Source organism: Saccopteryx bilineata, chromosome 1, assembly GCF_036850765.1.
Source record: "Saccopteryx bilineata isolate mSacBil1 chromosome 1, mSacBil1_pri_phased_curated, whole genome shotgun sequence".
NCBI classification, from domain to species: domain Eukaryota; kingdom Metazoa; phylum Chordata; class Mammalia; order Chiroptera; family Emballonuridae; genus Saccopteryx; species Saccopteryx bilineata.
The window spans coordinates 207,278,733-207,292,695 of record NC_089490.1 but is presented as its reverse complement, the minus strand read 5'-3'; the positions used below and the strand labels follow the sequence as shown (position 1 = coordinate 207,292,695).

At 43.6% G+C, this 13,963-nt stretch overlaps 1 protein-coding gene across 7 annotated transcripts; it reads right to left on the bottom strand.

The window, feature by feature from the left end:
• Nucleotides 1-1,983: 1,983 nt before the first annotated feature.
• TIFA (TRAF interacting protein with forkhead associated domain) lies at nucleotides 1,984-8,049 on the bottom strand. Of its 7 annotated transcripts, none has more exons than XM_066234525.1 (4): nucleotides 7,922-8,049; nucleotides 7,654-7,776; nucleotides 6,282-6,949; nucleotides 1,984-2,864 (listed from the first exon to the last, which is right to left on the bottom strand). In XM_066234525.1, exon 4 carries the CDS (start codon nucleotides 2,844-2,846, stop codon nucleotides 2,292-2,294), a length of 555 nt encoding a protein of 184 aa, XP_066090622.1. In that variant the 5' UTR covers nucleotides 2,847-2,864; nucleotides 6,282-6,949; nucleotides 7,654-7,776; nucleotides 7,922-8,049; the 3' UTR covers nucleotides 1,984-2,291. The 7 variants fall into 7 exon arrangements, 6 of the variants coding, with proteins under 6 accessions (XP_066090622.1, XP_066090613.1, XP_066090651.1 ...); XM_066234516.1 differs by having other exon boundaries at nucleotides 7,654-7,807; nucleotides 7,922-8,048; XM_066234554.1 differs by lacking the exon at nucleotides 7,922-8,049 and adding an exon at nucleotides 3,250-3,323 and having other exon boundaries at nucleotides 7,654-7,907.
• Nucleotides 8,050-13,963: the final 5,914 nt, after the last annotated feature.

The window sequence follows — 13,963 nt, the reverse complement described above, 5'->3', positions numbered from 1 at the left end:
ATTCAGCCCTGGCTTGTCCACACCAGGGTCTCCTATGATGGTAAAGGCAGGAGGCAAGCATTCAGATCATTTCAAAAAGCGTCAGACTAGATTGAGATGCTCTTGTAAGTTGGCAGGCCTGTTTATCGGGATTTACTATCGACTAGATCAGTGGTTCTCAAACTTTTTGAGGTCGGGGCGCATTTAAAATCCTACAAATAATTGTAGGCGTACTATGTACAAATTTCTGAGAAATATGTTATGATAATTAAGTCAACTTCGGAAAAATACAAAAAACAAAACAAAACATGTGGTCCTTTCAATATTTGAACTGCTAGGCAATGACATCTATAGTTTATAGTTTCATTTCTTTTTTTTTTATCTCATAGAAAATGAACATGACACTTTATATAAGTAAACATATTAGGTAATGTTTTTATTTATGTCTGCCTTAATTGCTTTAAGTTGTAGCTATGTCATGGGGAATATTTTAAAGGTAATCTATATTCGTAATGCCTGGGTTATGCTTCTTAAAGTTTGTGTACATCAGATGTATATTTTTGGTTTGGCATAAGCTACTATTGTAATTTTCTTGGCATTTTGTTCATAAAGAATTTTTTGAAGGAATGGTAACTTCTCCAGGATTGTGAATAAACACATTTTTACATTTAAAACTAATTTTCCTATTATTACTTGTTTTACTTCAGAAACACAATAATTCTGACTTCTGGCATAATTATTTTATTACATCTTCTATGAAAACAAAAAGAAGTGAATTAGGAAAGCATGCTGGAACCAAACTTGAAAATGTTTGTGATTTAGCTGCTCAGAAAAGTATATTAATTTTTTTTTTATATATGTTAATAAAATCACTAGAAATAACACTGATTTATTTAGCAGGTACTAGAGAATCTGCTGTGTCTGGTAGGGTGACAGGGACACAACAGTGAAAAAACAGTTTCTGTCCTGTTGTTTACATGCTGGTGACAGGCAGTACATGGGGACATGGCTGGAAAACCACGGATCATGACGAGGAAGTGGACAGGACGGGACGGCACGGGGTCACATCCCTACTTTCCATGGTCAAGGCTGTCTCCTCTGAGATGACACTGAACTGTGACACTGTTGAGCAAGAACCCACCTGGTCATAAGGTCTGGTGAAGTGTGTGTTGAGCAGAAGGGCAGCAGGCATAGGAGAGCTGGGGAAGGGTGCATTCCGATCATAGAAAGACCACTTGGACTGAAGCACTGTGGGGAGAGGATGCTGTTGTGTACGGCCCGTGGGCCACGGTGAAGGGAGAGTTTTACTTTATGTGGGGTGGGAAACTGGAGTAGACAGGGAGCACATTTCCGTTTTTGAAACCTTGCTCTAGCTGCTGTGCAGGGGTGAGTTGTGCAAGGGCCTCCTGACAGGATGCAGTGTGGCTGCGTTTGGTAGTAGCTATGGGAATGCAGAACAGACTAATTTTCAAAGTGGAAACCACAAGGCTTTCTAATGAGTTAGATATGGGGGCAATACATAAGTTTAAATTTTGGTAATAAAACTGCAAATTCTACACAACACAGCAGTTCATTAAAATGTTTAAAATACTGTTTATAGAGGCTGAATATAAACAAGAAATTAAAAACATTTCAATTCATTGATTTTAGAAAGAGGGAGACAAAAACATTGCTTTGTTGTTCCACTTTGGATGTACACATTGGTTGTTTCTTGTATGTATGCTGATCGGGGACCGAATCCACAACCTGTTGTATCAGGATGACGCTTGTTATAGCCAGGGCTATAAACAAGAACTTTATTCTTGGGAGTCAACACTATAATTGATGCGCAGACAGACATACTCCAAAACACATGCTCTTTCCCGGTATGCTGGTACTATTAAGTATCAGCAGGTTTTAATACCAGTAACAACTTGCCCATAACCTTGTCCTTGAAAGCAAATGGCTGCTATGAAATGATAACACCAAGAGATGGTTCGTACAAAACAAAACATAGGACTAAAATCAAGCATAAAAAGAAAATACTAGAACCTTATTTGAGAACACTCCCATCATAAAGAATACTTTTTGTACATTAACCCTTAACAGATGTACACTTAAAATTATTCTCAATACATCCAGAAATGCACAAGTAACCAAGTCATTGCCTGAAACAACTTACAGATTTCAACATGATAGTGCTAGATCCCAATTTTGAGAGCATAACAAGTGACAATAATATCCTACTCTAATAAACTCTCCACTCTGTGGAGAGTGCCTGCAGAGTGTCCACAGGGTTTGCCGTTCTCCATGAGTCTCCTCTTGCCTTCTGCTCACAATTCATTTTCATCCATTTCTGTAGGATAAGTGCTTTGGGTGGAACAGGATGAAACACTGGTATGCTCAGGTATGGGCTTCTGTGCTTGCCAGTTCTCTTGCACGAGTGATCTTGGAGACATAATGAATAGAATCTCAAAAACTTCCAGTGACTCTCCATCATCCTTCTCTATCAGAAACTGATAATTGCCAAATCTGACCATGCACTTGTGTGGCAGGTCCATTTTATTTAGGTAGCCCAGCTCCTTGCTGTCCACAATCAGATTGGTCTTCTTACTCATATTTTTAATTTCAAATGAGAGAACTGAGCTATCGAACTTTTTAAACAGCTGCAAAGAAAACTGAATTCGGGAAGCCTGTTTGTCCTGAAAAGTATAATGACAGATGTTGGAATTTCGGCCAAATTTCACCATTTCGCTGGAGGGGAGTTTCTCTCGGTTATAAAACCTTATTGATTGGAATATTCCACTTTGCATTTGGCCAGGATGGTAAACGGTGACCTTGAGACAAGTCACTGTCTCTTCTGTATCAGCATCTTCGAAACTGGACATGGTGGCAGCAGAGCCCACCTGCAACGGTGACAGCAGCTCATCAGCTCACTCCCTACTCAGGCAACCAGATCAAGATTCTTATATTTTGATAGGTGATTCATTTAGATTTTAAATTAAGAAAACAATACACAGGCCCTAGCTGGCTGGCTCAGTGGTAGAGCATCGGCCAGTGTGTGGAAGTCCCGGATTCAATTCCCGGCCACGGCACACAGGAGAAGCGCCCATCTGCTTCTCCACCCCTCCCCCTCTCCTTCCTCTCTGTCTCTCTCTTCCCCTCCCACAGCCAAGGCTCCATTGGAGCAAAGTTGGCCCGGGCACTGAGGATGGCTCTGTAGCCTCCGCCTCAGGCGCTAGAATGGCTCCAGTTGCAACAGAGCAACGCCCCAGATGGGCAGAGCATTACCCTCTGGTGGGCTTGCTGGGTGGATCCCAGTCGGGCACATGCGGGAGTCTGTCTCTCTGCCTCCCTGCTTCTCACTTAAGAAAAATACAAAAATAAAAATAAAAAAGAAAACAATACATAGAATACTTACAATTATATGTGAAGTCGTATACCAAGCCCTATAAACTGGTGTTACCTTCCCTCTATTTTTCATTTCTAGTTTGATGATAAGACCCTACATATAATCCAAGCAACAAAGGAATAATTGTTGATAATAAAATGGTTTGTTTCTCATTTAACTAGAGTGAGTTGGGCCCAGAAAGAGTGAGACAGCTGTACTTAAAAAAAAATCAAGAATAAAGAGTCCCTTTGGTTTAAATGCCCTCAGAGGATTTACACATAAAACTTCGTTATTAACTATTGTTAGATGTTATATTAATCATGAAACCTAATTAAAGGATTGAAAAGTCCTAAATAATTGTAACTTTAACTTTTATTATATTTCTAGTAGATAAATGGTTAAAAATAGTAAACTAAGTAAAAGGTTATCTAACTATTATAATTTTAAAATTTAGATGTTACACAACTTTAAAAAATTTTCCATGAGTTAGTTCTAAATATAGTCTATATTTATATTGGGATTTGTGTGTGTGTGTGTGGTTCCTAATGAATGGACAAACGGTCATTAACCGCAAGCAGCACAAACTGCTGTTAACCACATCTGTGCACCCATGGCCGGGCTGTGCCCGCCTCCAGCTCTGCATGTCCCTCTAAGAGCCAGGGGAGTAAAGTATTACATATAACAGGATAGGAGAGTTAGTTACTAAAATCTTTGAGAGGTTCTTTTGGCATAGAACTGCCATTTTAAAACTGTTTTAACTGTTTTAAAAGAATTACATGCACATGATTACAAAATTCAAACAGTAAAAAAGTGTTGTTTTTTAAAATTATCTTTCCTTCACCCTAATCCTTTGTTTTCTAGAATCAGCTGCTGTAAAAGTTGCCATTACCCTTAAAGAAATTCTTTAACCAATAAGCATAATAGACCTTGCTTTTTTCAATTGCTATCACCAATACTATTTTCCCCCATATCTGCACATAAAAACATACCAGTGGCTGAGAGTCCTTTGATCTGCTGTATGGGGAAACCACACCCACAGATGCCTGTGCCTTGCATTAACCGCTGCTTGGGGATCAGTACTTCTAGGTGAGGATGATTTGTAACAGTAATGTTTTATGTTTGCCGTCTATATTAAATGTTAATATCAGAGATGGGTTTAAAACCAGAATGCTTTCATTTTCTTTCTCTGGTCCCTGTTATTTACTTTTAACATACAAGATTTTCCTGTTTCACAAAGTTATGCTGCTAAAAATGAATCTTACAATTTATTCAAGAAGTGACATAGGTAAGCAAATTTCTTTTTTTGTTTGGAAATATATTTTAATTCTAAATTTACTTTCATAATCAATTCATTTTGCACATTATTAAATCATATTACATTACCCAGGCAGACACAGATGCCCAGCTATAAACAGAAAAAGTGAAAGAACCCTCAAAAACGCATGAGCCCAGTCTGACCAGGCGGTGCACAGTGTACAGAGCGTTGAACTGGGATACAGAGGACCCAGGTTCGAGACCCCGAGGTCGCCAGCTTGAGCATAGGCTCATCTGGTTTGAGCAAGGCTCACCAGCTTAAGCCCAAGGTTGCTGCCTTGAGGAAGGGGTCACTCAGTCTGATACAGTGCCCGAGTCAAGGCACATATGAGAAAGCAATCAATGAACAACTAAGGAACCACAATGAAGAATTGATGCTTCTCATCTCTCTCCCTTTCTGTCTGTCTGTCCCTATCTGTCCCTCTCTTGTGTCACACACACACACACACAAAAGCATAGGCCCATTTGTGGTAAAAATTACTGTGAAACCAAAAACAGCAAGAATCAACAAACAATAGTAGAATTGGTTAATCCATCCTAGACTAGGAGTTGAAGAAACTCTAATTATAAAAAAGGAGTCACGGAAGTGTGTGTATTATTGCAACCAGTAAGACACCAGCTGGAATCTAGAGCGGCTGGGGGGTGGGGGTGGGGGGCTATGTCTGCTCACAGAGGAAGAGACTTTGCAGATCAGTTGCTACCAGTGCCCCACTTGCTGTGTGGATATTGGGGAGCCCCAAAGTTGGACATACCATGGTCTGTGACTTCAAGCTACACAGAAACTAATCTATCTGTAGAGCTGCAGGGACCCTCTACAAGGTGGTTCAAATCTCTGATATTTCAGAGTGGTCAGTAGAAAATTAAGTGACAAAAAACTAATAAAAAACTAAACATCAAAATTGGTGGGTTTTTTATTAAAAAACACTAGTGTGCAGGTGCTTTTTAATAACCAAAAGCAGCTTTTTCAACTCTAAACAAGCTATCAAACTGAAGCACAATGAGCCCAGTGGTGACAGTGGCCTCTCTACAGAAGTGAACTGAGGTCCTGGGAGACTTCCCCACTCTACGTACGTTTGAACTCTGTACCACGTGCACTTAATATCCAAATTTACAAAATATTTTCTTTAAAAAAATCACAAACCATCTATGGTTTTATGGAATTGAATATAGTTGGAGATTAGCTAAAAAGTATCATTAAAGTTGTAAACTGATAATCCGACGTGAAAAAGTAGTAAAACACTGAAGATGCCTGACGTCATCTGTGTCAGCAAATGAACTACAAGAAACATAAACAGAAATAAAGAGGGGCCTGACCCGCGGCGCAGTGGATGACGCGGCGACCTGGAATGCTGAGGTCGCCAGTTCCAGGCCCCTGGCTGGCATGCGAGAAGCAACTACCAATGGATGCTTCCCGCTTCTCCCACCCTCCTCCACCCCACCCCCGCTCCCCGCGCCTTTTTCTCTCTCTCTCCTCTCTCTAAAATAAAGAAATAAAATCTCTAAAATAAAAAATAAAGAGGGCCCTTGGTCGGGAACTTGGTCGCAGAAAGCATCGCACAGTTCCCGAGCATCAGCGGAGCTCCGCGCCCGGTGCTGGACACGAGGCAGAAGCACTTACCTGGGGTCTCAGGCCTGGGAAGGGGAGGATGGACTCAGGGGTCGGCTCTTGACTCCCCGGGGGACTGTGTGCAGAAGTGTTCTCTCACCGCCACTCCCACGCCAGCCGCCAGCCCGAGGTCCCGCGAAGCCAGTGCGCTACCCTCGCCTTGCAGAGGGCTTTGGCCTTTTACTGTTACGCACGATAAGAGAGACAGCTGGCTCCACACTGTTTAACAGAAAATTGGGCTTTCCTGGGCGGTCATGCGTGCCAACAGGTCTCTCATGCTTTCAGCGTCTGTTTCTTAAAACGAGGTCGACTGTAAACGAGTTTCTTCTGGGTGATGTGGGTCCCTCCACTCCCAGGGGGGGCAGAAGCTCTCTCCCTTTGAACACGCAGCACTGGGTTCACGGGGGTGGGGCAGGGAGAGCAACTTGGAGACACAGTCCCCAGGGTCGCCGCCCTTTCGTACGGGTTGGGGGACAGCTGGGACCTCACCGTTGAGCGGGCTCAGTGCTCAGAACGACAGTCTTGCCCGAGGACGCCGGACGCGGACCCGCAGGGCCCCGGGGACGCCGCGCTCTGTTCCGGGAGCGTCTTCCTCCGCCCCGCCGGCCAGCGGCTCCCAGAGCTCGGCACCGGGCCCGGCGGATTCCGGCCTCCAGGGGACAGATGCGGACGCCTCCTCCCTGACGAGAGTGGGAAAGTTCCCGAAAACAGTGGATTCCTCTATTTCCTAAGCAGCCCTAGCCAGAGGGCCCCTCCTCATCCAGAACAGAGCAGTGCAGAGAGCAGCCCCGCTCCGGACCTTCCATGCCGAGCCTGCAGCCCTCTCAAGCCATGTCCCGCCCCCCACCACGTCCGCCCCACTGGCCCCTCCAGCTCACCCCGTTCACGCTGGTCCACCCTGCGTCCCGCCCACTCACCCACGACGCGCCTCCCGCGACCCTCTTGTGCTTGGTCCGCCCACCAGGTCCACCCGCCACTCCCACGCTCCCCAGCACCCCTCCATCCCGCGCGGCACCGCCTCCTCCGCGTTCTGAGCCCCAGGCCAGGCTGATGAGCAGTGCCCGGCAGGGACGCACATCCCCAAACCAGAGGGCCCTCTGGGGAGGCTGTGACTCGAGAGCTAGACTTTGAGAGGGAACGGAATCACTTAAACATGAGCGCGACTCTCCCACCGCGCCACGCAACAAGTGTCTGCCTAGGACGCGGTGCGGGAGGCGGGGAGCCGAACTGACCCCCCAGCAGAGGTGCACTGCGTGCACCATCTCCTCCCACGTCGTAGGCGGGAGAGCAGATCCCTTTACAGACGAATAAACTGAGGGTCGGTGAGCTGCCCAGGTGCCCTCAACTGACCCCACCCCACCTTGTCCCCGCCATCCGCGCTTACCTGTCGCCCCTCCACCCGAAGGGAGTCCTCGCGGGACACCCAGGGTCTGGCGCTCCACAGAGAAAGGCAGCTGCGGGTGCGGTGGGAGAACGGTGAACCATACGGCTAAGGTTCTTTCTCTGCCTGGGGAGGTTTAGACGAAGGAGGGAAGGACCTAAGACGACAAGTGTTTAGAGGGCAGGAGCGAGACTGTCAGGAAAAGGGGATTGAGTACCCCGAGGGAGGACAGAGCTCGCCGGTGAGTCAAGGAGTGATATACGCTACTTACCCGGATGGGAAACCGCCCACCAGTTCTGGCAAAGGTCAGCTCGAAGCCTCGCACTTATGTCCTGGCTTCCGCACACTGCGTGTTTACAGCTCAGTCTCCAAAGCAGTAAAATGACACTGAGGTTTGCCGCCTGAAGAAGGAGTCCTGCGAAGAGGTTAAGCTCTGAACTCTCAGGTTACTTATTATCAGGAAGGAGTGTGGACAAGTTCCTGTAAGTGCACTTCTTGTTGGTTAATAACCAACATTTATTATCGTCTCTGGAATAAAGACAGCCAGGGTATCTCCTTTCAGCCGCAACCAGTGAGCAGGAGGGAGAAAAGACATGAAATTTGACTCTATCAATAAATCATATAATAAAATAATATCAGAATTGGAATTTCTATTTTTAAAGAGAGAATAAAATTGACAGGAAAGGAGAGAGATGAGAAGCATCAAGTGCTTCTCAGAGTACCTTAGGCTCCAGCTGAGCCAGTGATCCTTCAAGCCAGGGACCTTGGGCTCAAGCTGGTGAGCCTATGCTCAAGCCAGTGACCTCGGGGTTTTGAACCTGGGTCCTCCGCGTCCCAGTCTGACATTCTATCGACTCTGCCACAGCCTGGTCAGGCTCAGGGGATATTTTTAAAAGAAGCTATTTTTAAATCTCTAATGTCAAAATCAAAGCAAAGTAGTTTGTAATATGTGCTTTATTACTGTTTCTGCTTGTGTAAAAACACTAAAATATATTTGTTGTTTTTAGTGTGTGAGAGGGAGAGAAAGAGAGAGAGAGAAGGACAGACAAACAGAAGGGAGAGAGATGAGAAGCATCAACTCATAGTTGCGGCACCTTAGTTGTTCATTGATTGCTTTCTCAGATATGCCTTGACTGGGAGGCTGCATCTGAGCCAGTGACCCCTTGCTCAAGCCAGTGACTTTGGGCTTCAAGCCAGTGACCATGGGGTCATGCCTGTGAGCAGGGGCAACCCTGCACTCAGGTCTGCTGACCTTGGGATTTCAAAGCTGGGTCCTCAGAGTCTCAGGCGATGCTCTATTCACTGTGCCACCACCTTGTCAGACTCCTCTAAAATATTTTGTAGTTTTGCTACAGTTTTTACTTGTTTCGTTGTTATTTGAGGTCTAAGTTAAAATAAACAGTAATGATAGCATTTACAGAAAAACATAAACACCAGTCTTTAAAAATGTAAATGTCTTTGCTGTTAAAGGAACACAGTAGGACTTTAATTATGCAGTGAAAGTTTACAGATATTACAACTTCAAGCATGTGTTCTTATCACAAATCTGCTGATGAGAACAGGCCTGCAGGAAGTCAATTTTGAAGCCCTCTTATTTGCAAGTTTCCTTTTCAAACAGGAGCAAAACTTTTTTGGGGGGGGTATGGTGGTGGGGACTTTCCATGTGGTTGTGTCACTTTGACAAACCCATTCTTTGACCCTGAAGTGGCAAAAAGCTTTTGCACTCAGAATTGCTTATGGGTGCCAACATATTTTAAATTAGATAGGCTGCAGTTAAACTCCTTTCCTGTGAATTTAACCACGCTTTGGGTACTTTTAAGCTTGGTTAACTTCATTTGATACAGCCAAAAGCTGCACATGTTGTGAGGTAGACAAAGTTAGCTAAGTGCTTTCTGGAAGGGTTAAGTATTCTTAGGCTACCAATTTAGAACAAAATTCAAAGGAACCCTTCAGAGATCAGAGAAGTAGCACCCCAAAAGTCAGGTGAGAATAGTTGTCAAAATAAAACAGAAGAAAACACCGAGCATTGTATGTTGTCATACAAAAAAAAAAGGGCGATTTGCTGTTTGAATTATCATTGATGAATCATTTAATTTGAAAGTAACAAAATGCCCAAGTGCTGTATCAAGCCACCTACATGGCTTTCAGGAAGTCTAGCTTCATGAGGGTGTGACCTACAGAGTTCCCACAAGTCTTTACACTTGGAACCATCCTTGGCTCTGCTATCTGTACCTTGAAATTCTTAATAATTTGGGGGCCTTGGCTAGTTTTTCAGTGGTAGAGCGTCCGTCTGGCATGTGGATGTCCTGGCTTTGATTCCTGGTCAGGGCACACAGGAGAAGCGCCATCTCCTCCTCCATTCCTCCCAGTCTTGCTTCTCTCTCTCTCTCTCTCTCTCTCTCTCTCTCTTTCTCTCTCATTCTTTCCCTTTCCTGCAGCCACGACTCGATTGGAGTGAGTTGGCCCTGGACACTGAGAATGGCTCCATGGCCTCCACCTCAGGTGCTAAGAAGAGCTCAGTTACTGAGCAATGGAGCAACACCCCAGATGGGCAGAGCATCGCCCTCGGTTGTGCTTGCTGGATGGATCCCTGTCAGGGTGCATGTGAGAGTCTATCTCTGCCTCCCCTCCTTTCACTGAATAAATCAAAAAAAATTTTTTTGGACAGGAGACCCCACAAATTATGTAGTCAGTCCCATTTTAAAACCATATTCTCTCTTGTTTTTTCTACTGTCCGGGGCATTGTTTCCCCATCTCCTCTGAGGGCCCCTCTTTTCCTGGCTGAATGCTGTGTTTCCACATTTGCTCCTGTGGTGGTCCTTCCACATTCTCCCTGGGGACTCTACTACAGGTGTGGTTTTTATGACTGCCTCTAAGTCATTTATACATATTCCTTTGTCTCCCATCCAGGCATATGTGGGAAGTGTGACTCCATCTCCTAAATATTTATCTCCCTTCCATTTGTCTCTGCTCTCATTAGTCAAGCCCGGTTGTTACCTGGGCTCTAGCATACCATTTTCAGTCTCATTTTCCTAACTCCCCTCTTGTCTTGTAATCTACCACCATGATCTCTCTCGATACAAACCTTGTTCCATAATTCAACCTTCCTACTAAAATGATGTTATTTCTAAAAGTTATATGATTTTATTATTATATTCCTCAAACTTTGCTATTTCTCCATTGTTTTCAAGATAAAAGTTCCAGCTCCTAGAGTGAAAACAAAGCTCTGATATTATGAGCTCACACTGATTTTCCAGCTAATTTCTAGTCATATATCTACCACCCACTGGTCACTATAGTGGCCTGAAGAACATTGCTTTTATGGTCAGTCTGAATGCATGTAGCACTCAGCACAGAATAAATGCTCTAAACGTGAAGGAATAACATCAGCTTGTTTCAGCAATTTATATTTGAGATTAGAAAGCCTAGAAAATCAAAATGATATGATGGTGAAGCCATGTTTTCTAAGAGGTCATAATGAACTTCTCTATGAGTGTACATCTCAATTACTTAGTTATTCTCCCAAAGGGATTTTTAGCTTTGAAATATGTGTCAACATTGTGATTGTAAATGAGACATTCTTTCTTTGTGTTTTCATGTCTCGGGATTCTACCAGGCTTCCCCCATTGGAGCCGACCTGACTGTTGCCCAGATGCTAAGGAAGGTAACTGTCTCCTTATCGCATTGCCCAGGGAGGATGATGGAAGCACCAGCGCCCTTTTCTCTTCATTCCCAAGTGTTCTCTGTTAGACCCTATTCGGTCCTGCTCCTCAACACTGAGTTTCTAACACTTTTGCTCACTGACCCTCAAACAGTTTTACAAAAACAATAGCTAACTCTTCATACATTTTTAAGTTAATATTTATCTTTTATTTTTATTTTTTTTATTTTTATTTTTATTCAGTGAGAGGAGGGGAGGTGGAGACTGACTCCCTTATGCCTCTCCCACATGGATCCACGTGGCAAGCCCAACTGGGGGTGATGCTCTGCCCACTTGGGGCCCTTGCTCTGTTGCTCAGCAACTAAGCTCTTCTTAGTGCCTGAGGCAGAGGCTATGGAGCCCTCCTCAGAGCCCGGGGCCAACTCACTTCAATCCAGCCATGGCTACAGGAGGGGAAGAGAGAAAGAGTGAGAGAGAGAAGGGGAGGGGGAGGGGTGGAGAAGCAGATGGGCGCTTCTCCTGTGTGCCCTGACCGGGAATTGAACCCAGGACTTCCAGACGCTGGGCCAATGCTACACCACTGAGCCAACCTGCCAGAGCCAGTCTTTAATAACTTCTAAGTGTATCTAAACAAAATTATATATGTTAGCGATTTGATGCCCACTATCATCCATTATAAATACATATACAAATTCTTGGACACATAAAAGTTTAACAATTTGATATTTCCTATTATTTCTTTATCTCCTTAAACTTTTGTTTTCATTCCACTTCCTCCGTAGAATTTTCTCCTACTAGAAAGTAGTTTATATGTTCATAAGTTTTTCTTTATCATATTTCTTTACAGTGAAAACACATGGACATTAAAATTAAACATTATTATTTCCTCTGGCCATAGACTCTAAGTACAAAAATTTTTTGAATACTGAGTTATACATTATTACAAGTATTAAAAATCATAATTGATTAGAAAGACAAAATATATATTTTTAAAATAATTATCAAACATTAAAATTTTATGAAAAATGCATTTCTTTCTCAATGAGATTTAGGTAGGTTTTTAAAAAATTACTTCCTACGTCCTGGCCGTTTGGCTCAGTGGATAGAGCATTGGCCAGGCATATGGAATTCCAGGGTTCGATTCCAGTCAAGGCACACAAGAGGAGCAACCATCTGCTTCTTTCCCTCTTTTTCTCCCTCTTCTTTCCATCTTCCCCTCCCACAGCCAGTGGTTCGATTGATTTGATCATTGGCCCCAGACAGGGGTTGCCGGGTGGATCCCAGTCAGGTACATTTGGAAGTCTGTCTCTCTATCTTCCTTCCTCTCACTTAAAACAAAACAAAACAACAACTTTCTGGATGAATGTTCCTGGTAGCTAGAATGAAACAGCATCATAGAATGCATAGAAACTTCACATAAATCAGTGGAGACGGAAAGAGTTTTGTTACAACAATGTCATTTAGTTATTTGAACTTCCATATGTTTATATATTCCACATATTAAGAAGTACATAGTGAACTGTTGTAAACTATTTTAGTTGGAATAAATACTGAGTACTATGTTTAGTACTTTAGTATTTAGCTGACTACTGAAGTATTTTCTTCTTTTCTTTTGTTTGGAAGCAGAATTGGAAACCATCTGATTTGCCAGTTATTAGAGTCTTTTTGTGATAAATGTACCAAAAAGGCTTTCCTAAGATTTATCAAATTCCTACAGTGAAACCTTTTACCAGAGAGGGCCTTTCTTTACCCAGCAGGGCTGAGACACTTAGAATAGTGTTGACATCAATAACTTACAATAAAATCTTGTTACACATATAAAACTCTTTTCATGTACTGTACTTTTAATTTTTTGGCGGGGGAGTCAAAATTTGGAGCTGCAGATTTAGTCTGCTCAGCTGAAGGACCATGTTCATGAAACTCAATCCAGACAGTCCTCACTGTCTAATCAATTCGATGAGCTTTTCTATAAGAAAAACTCTAACTTCAGTTCAAATAGACCTGGTCACATGTTTCCTCGTGACACCAAGCTCACATCTGCCCGCTAATGCCGTTTAATTCTAAAATAGATCAGGCACTGACTAGAGACTTAACATGAGTTTGTCTTTTGAGAATACATCAAAATATTAAAACATATGTTCACTGTTTATCACTGACGTTCTCAAGGGACTGATTCTTCACTCTGACTTAGTCCAAATAGCAACTTTTCTTGTATTTTTTTTTTTTAGTGAGACAGAGAGAGACAGACAGGAAGGGAAGGAGATGAAAAGCATCAACTCTTAGCTGTGGCTCATTGATTGCCTCCCCCCATACATGCCTTGACTGGGGAGCTCCAGCTGAGCCAGTGACCCCCCCCCCTGCCCACAAGCCAGTGACCCTGAGTTCAAACCAGCGACCATGGGGCCATGTCTGCAAGCCCATGCTCAAGCCAGCAAACTCCAGGCCATGAACCCAGGTCCTTAGTGTCTCAGGCTGATGCCCCATGCACTGCGCCACTGTCTAGTGAGGCTCTTGCACTTTTTTTTAAAAGAAGAGATTTTCTGTTGTAATACAACTTCCAGAATGCCCTTCACCAAGACATTCCTAAAGGGTGTGCCTTCCGGTGCAAAAGTGCTGTAAGTTACACAACCATGTGAGACAATGACAGGCTCT

Bases quoted from the DNA above. Each gene is read 5' to 3' on its own strand.
- TIFA (XM_066234525.1), bottom strand. From the start codon at position 2,846: ATGTCCAGTTTCGAAGATGCTGATACAGAAGAGACAGTGACTTGTCTC.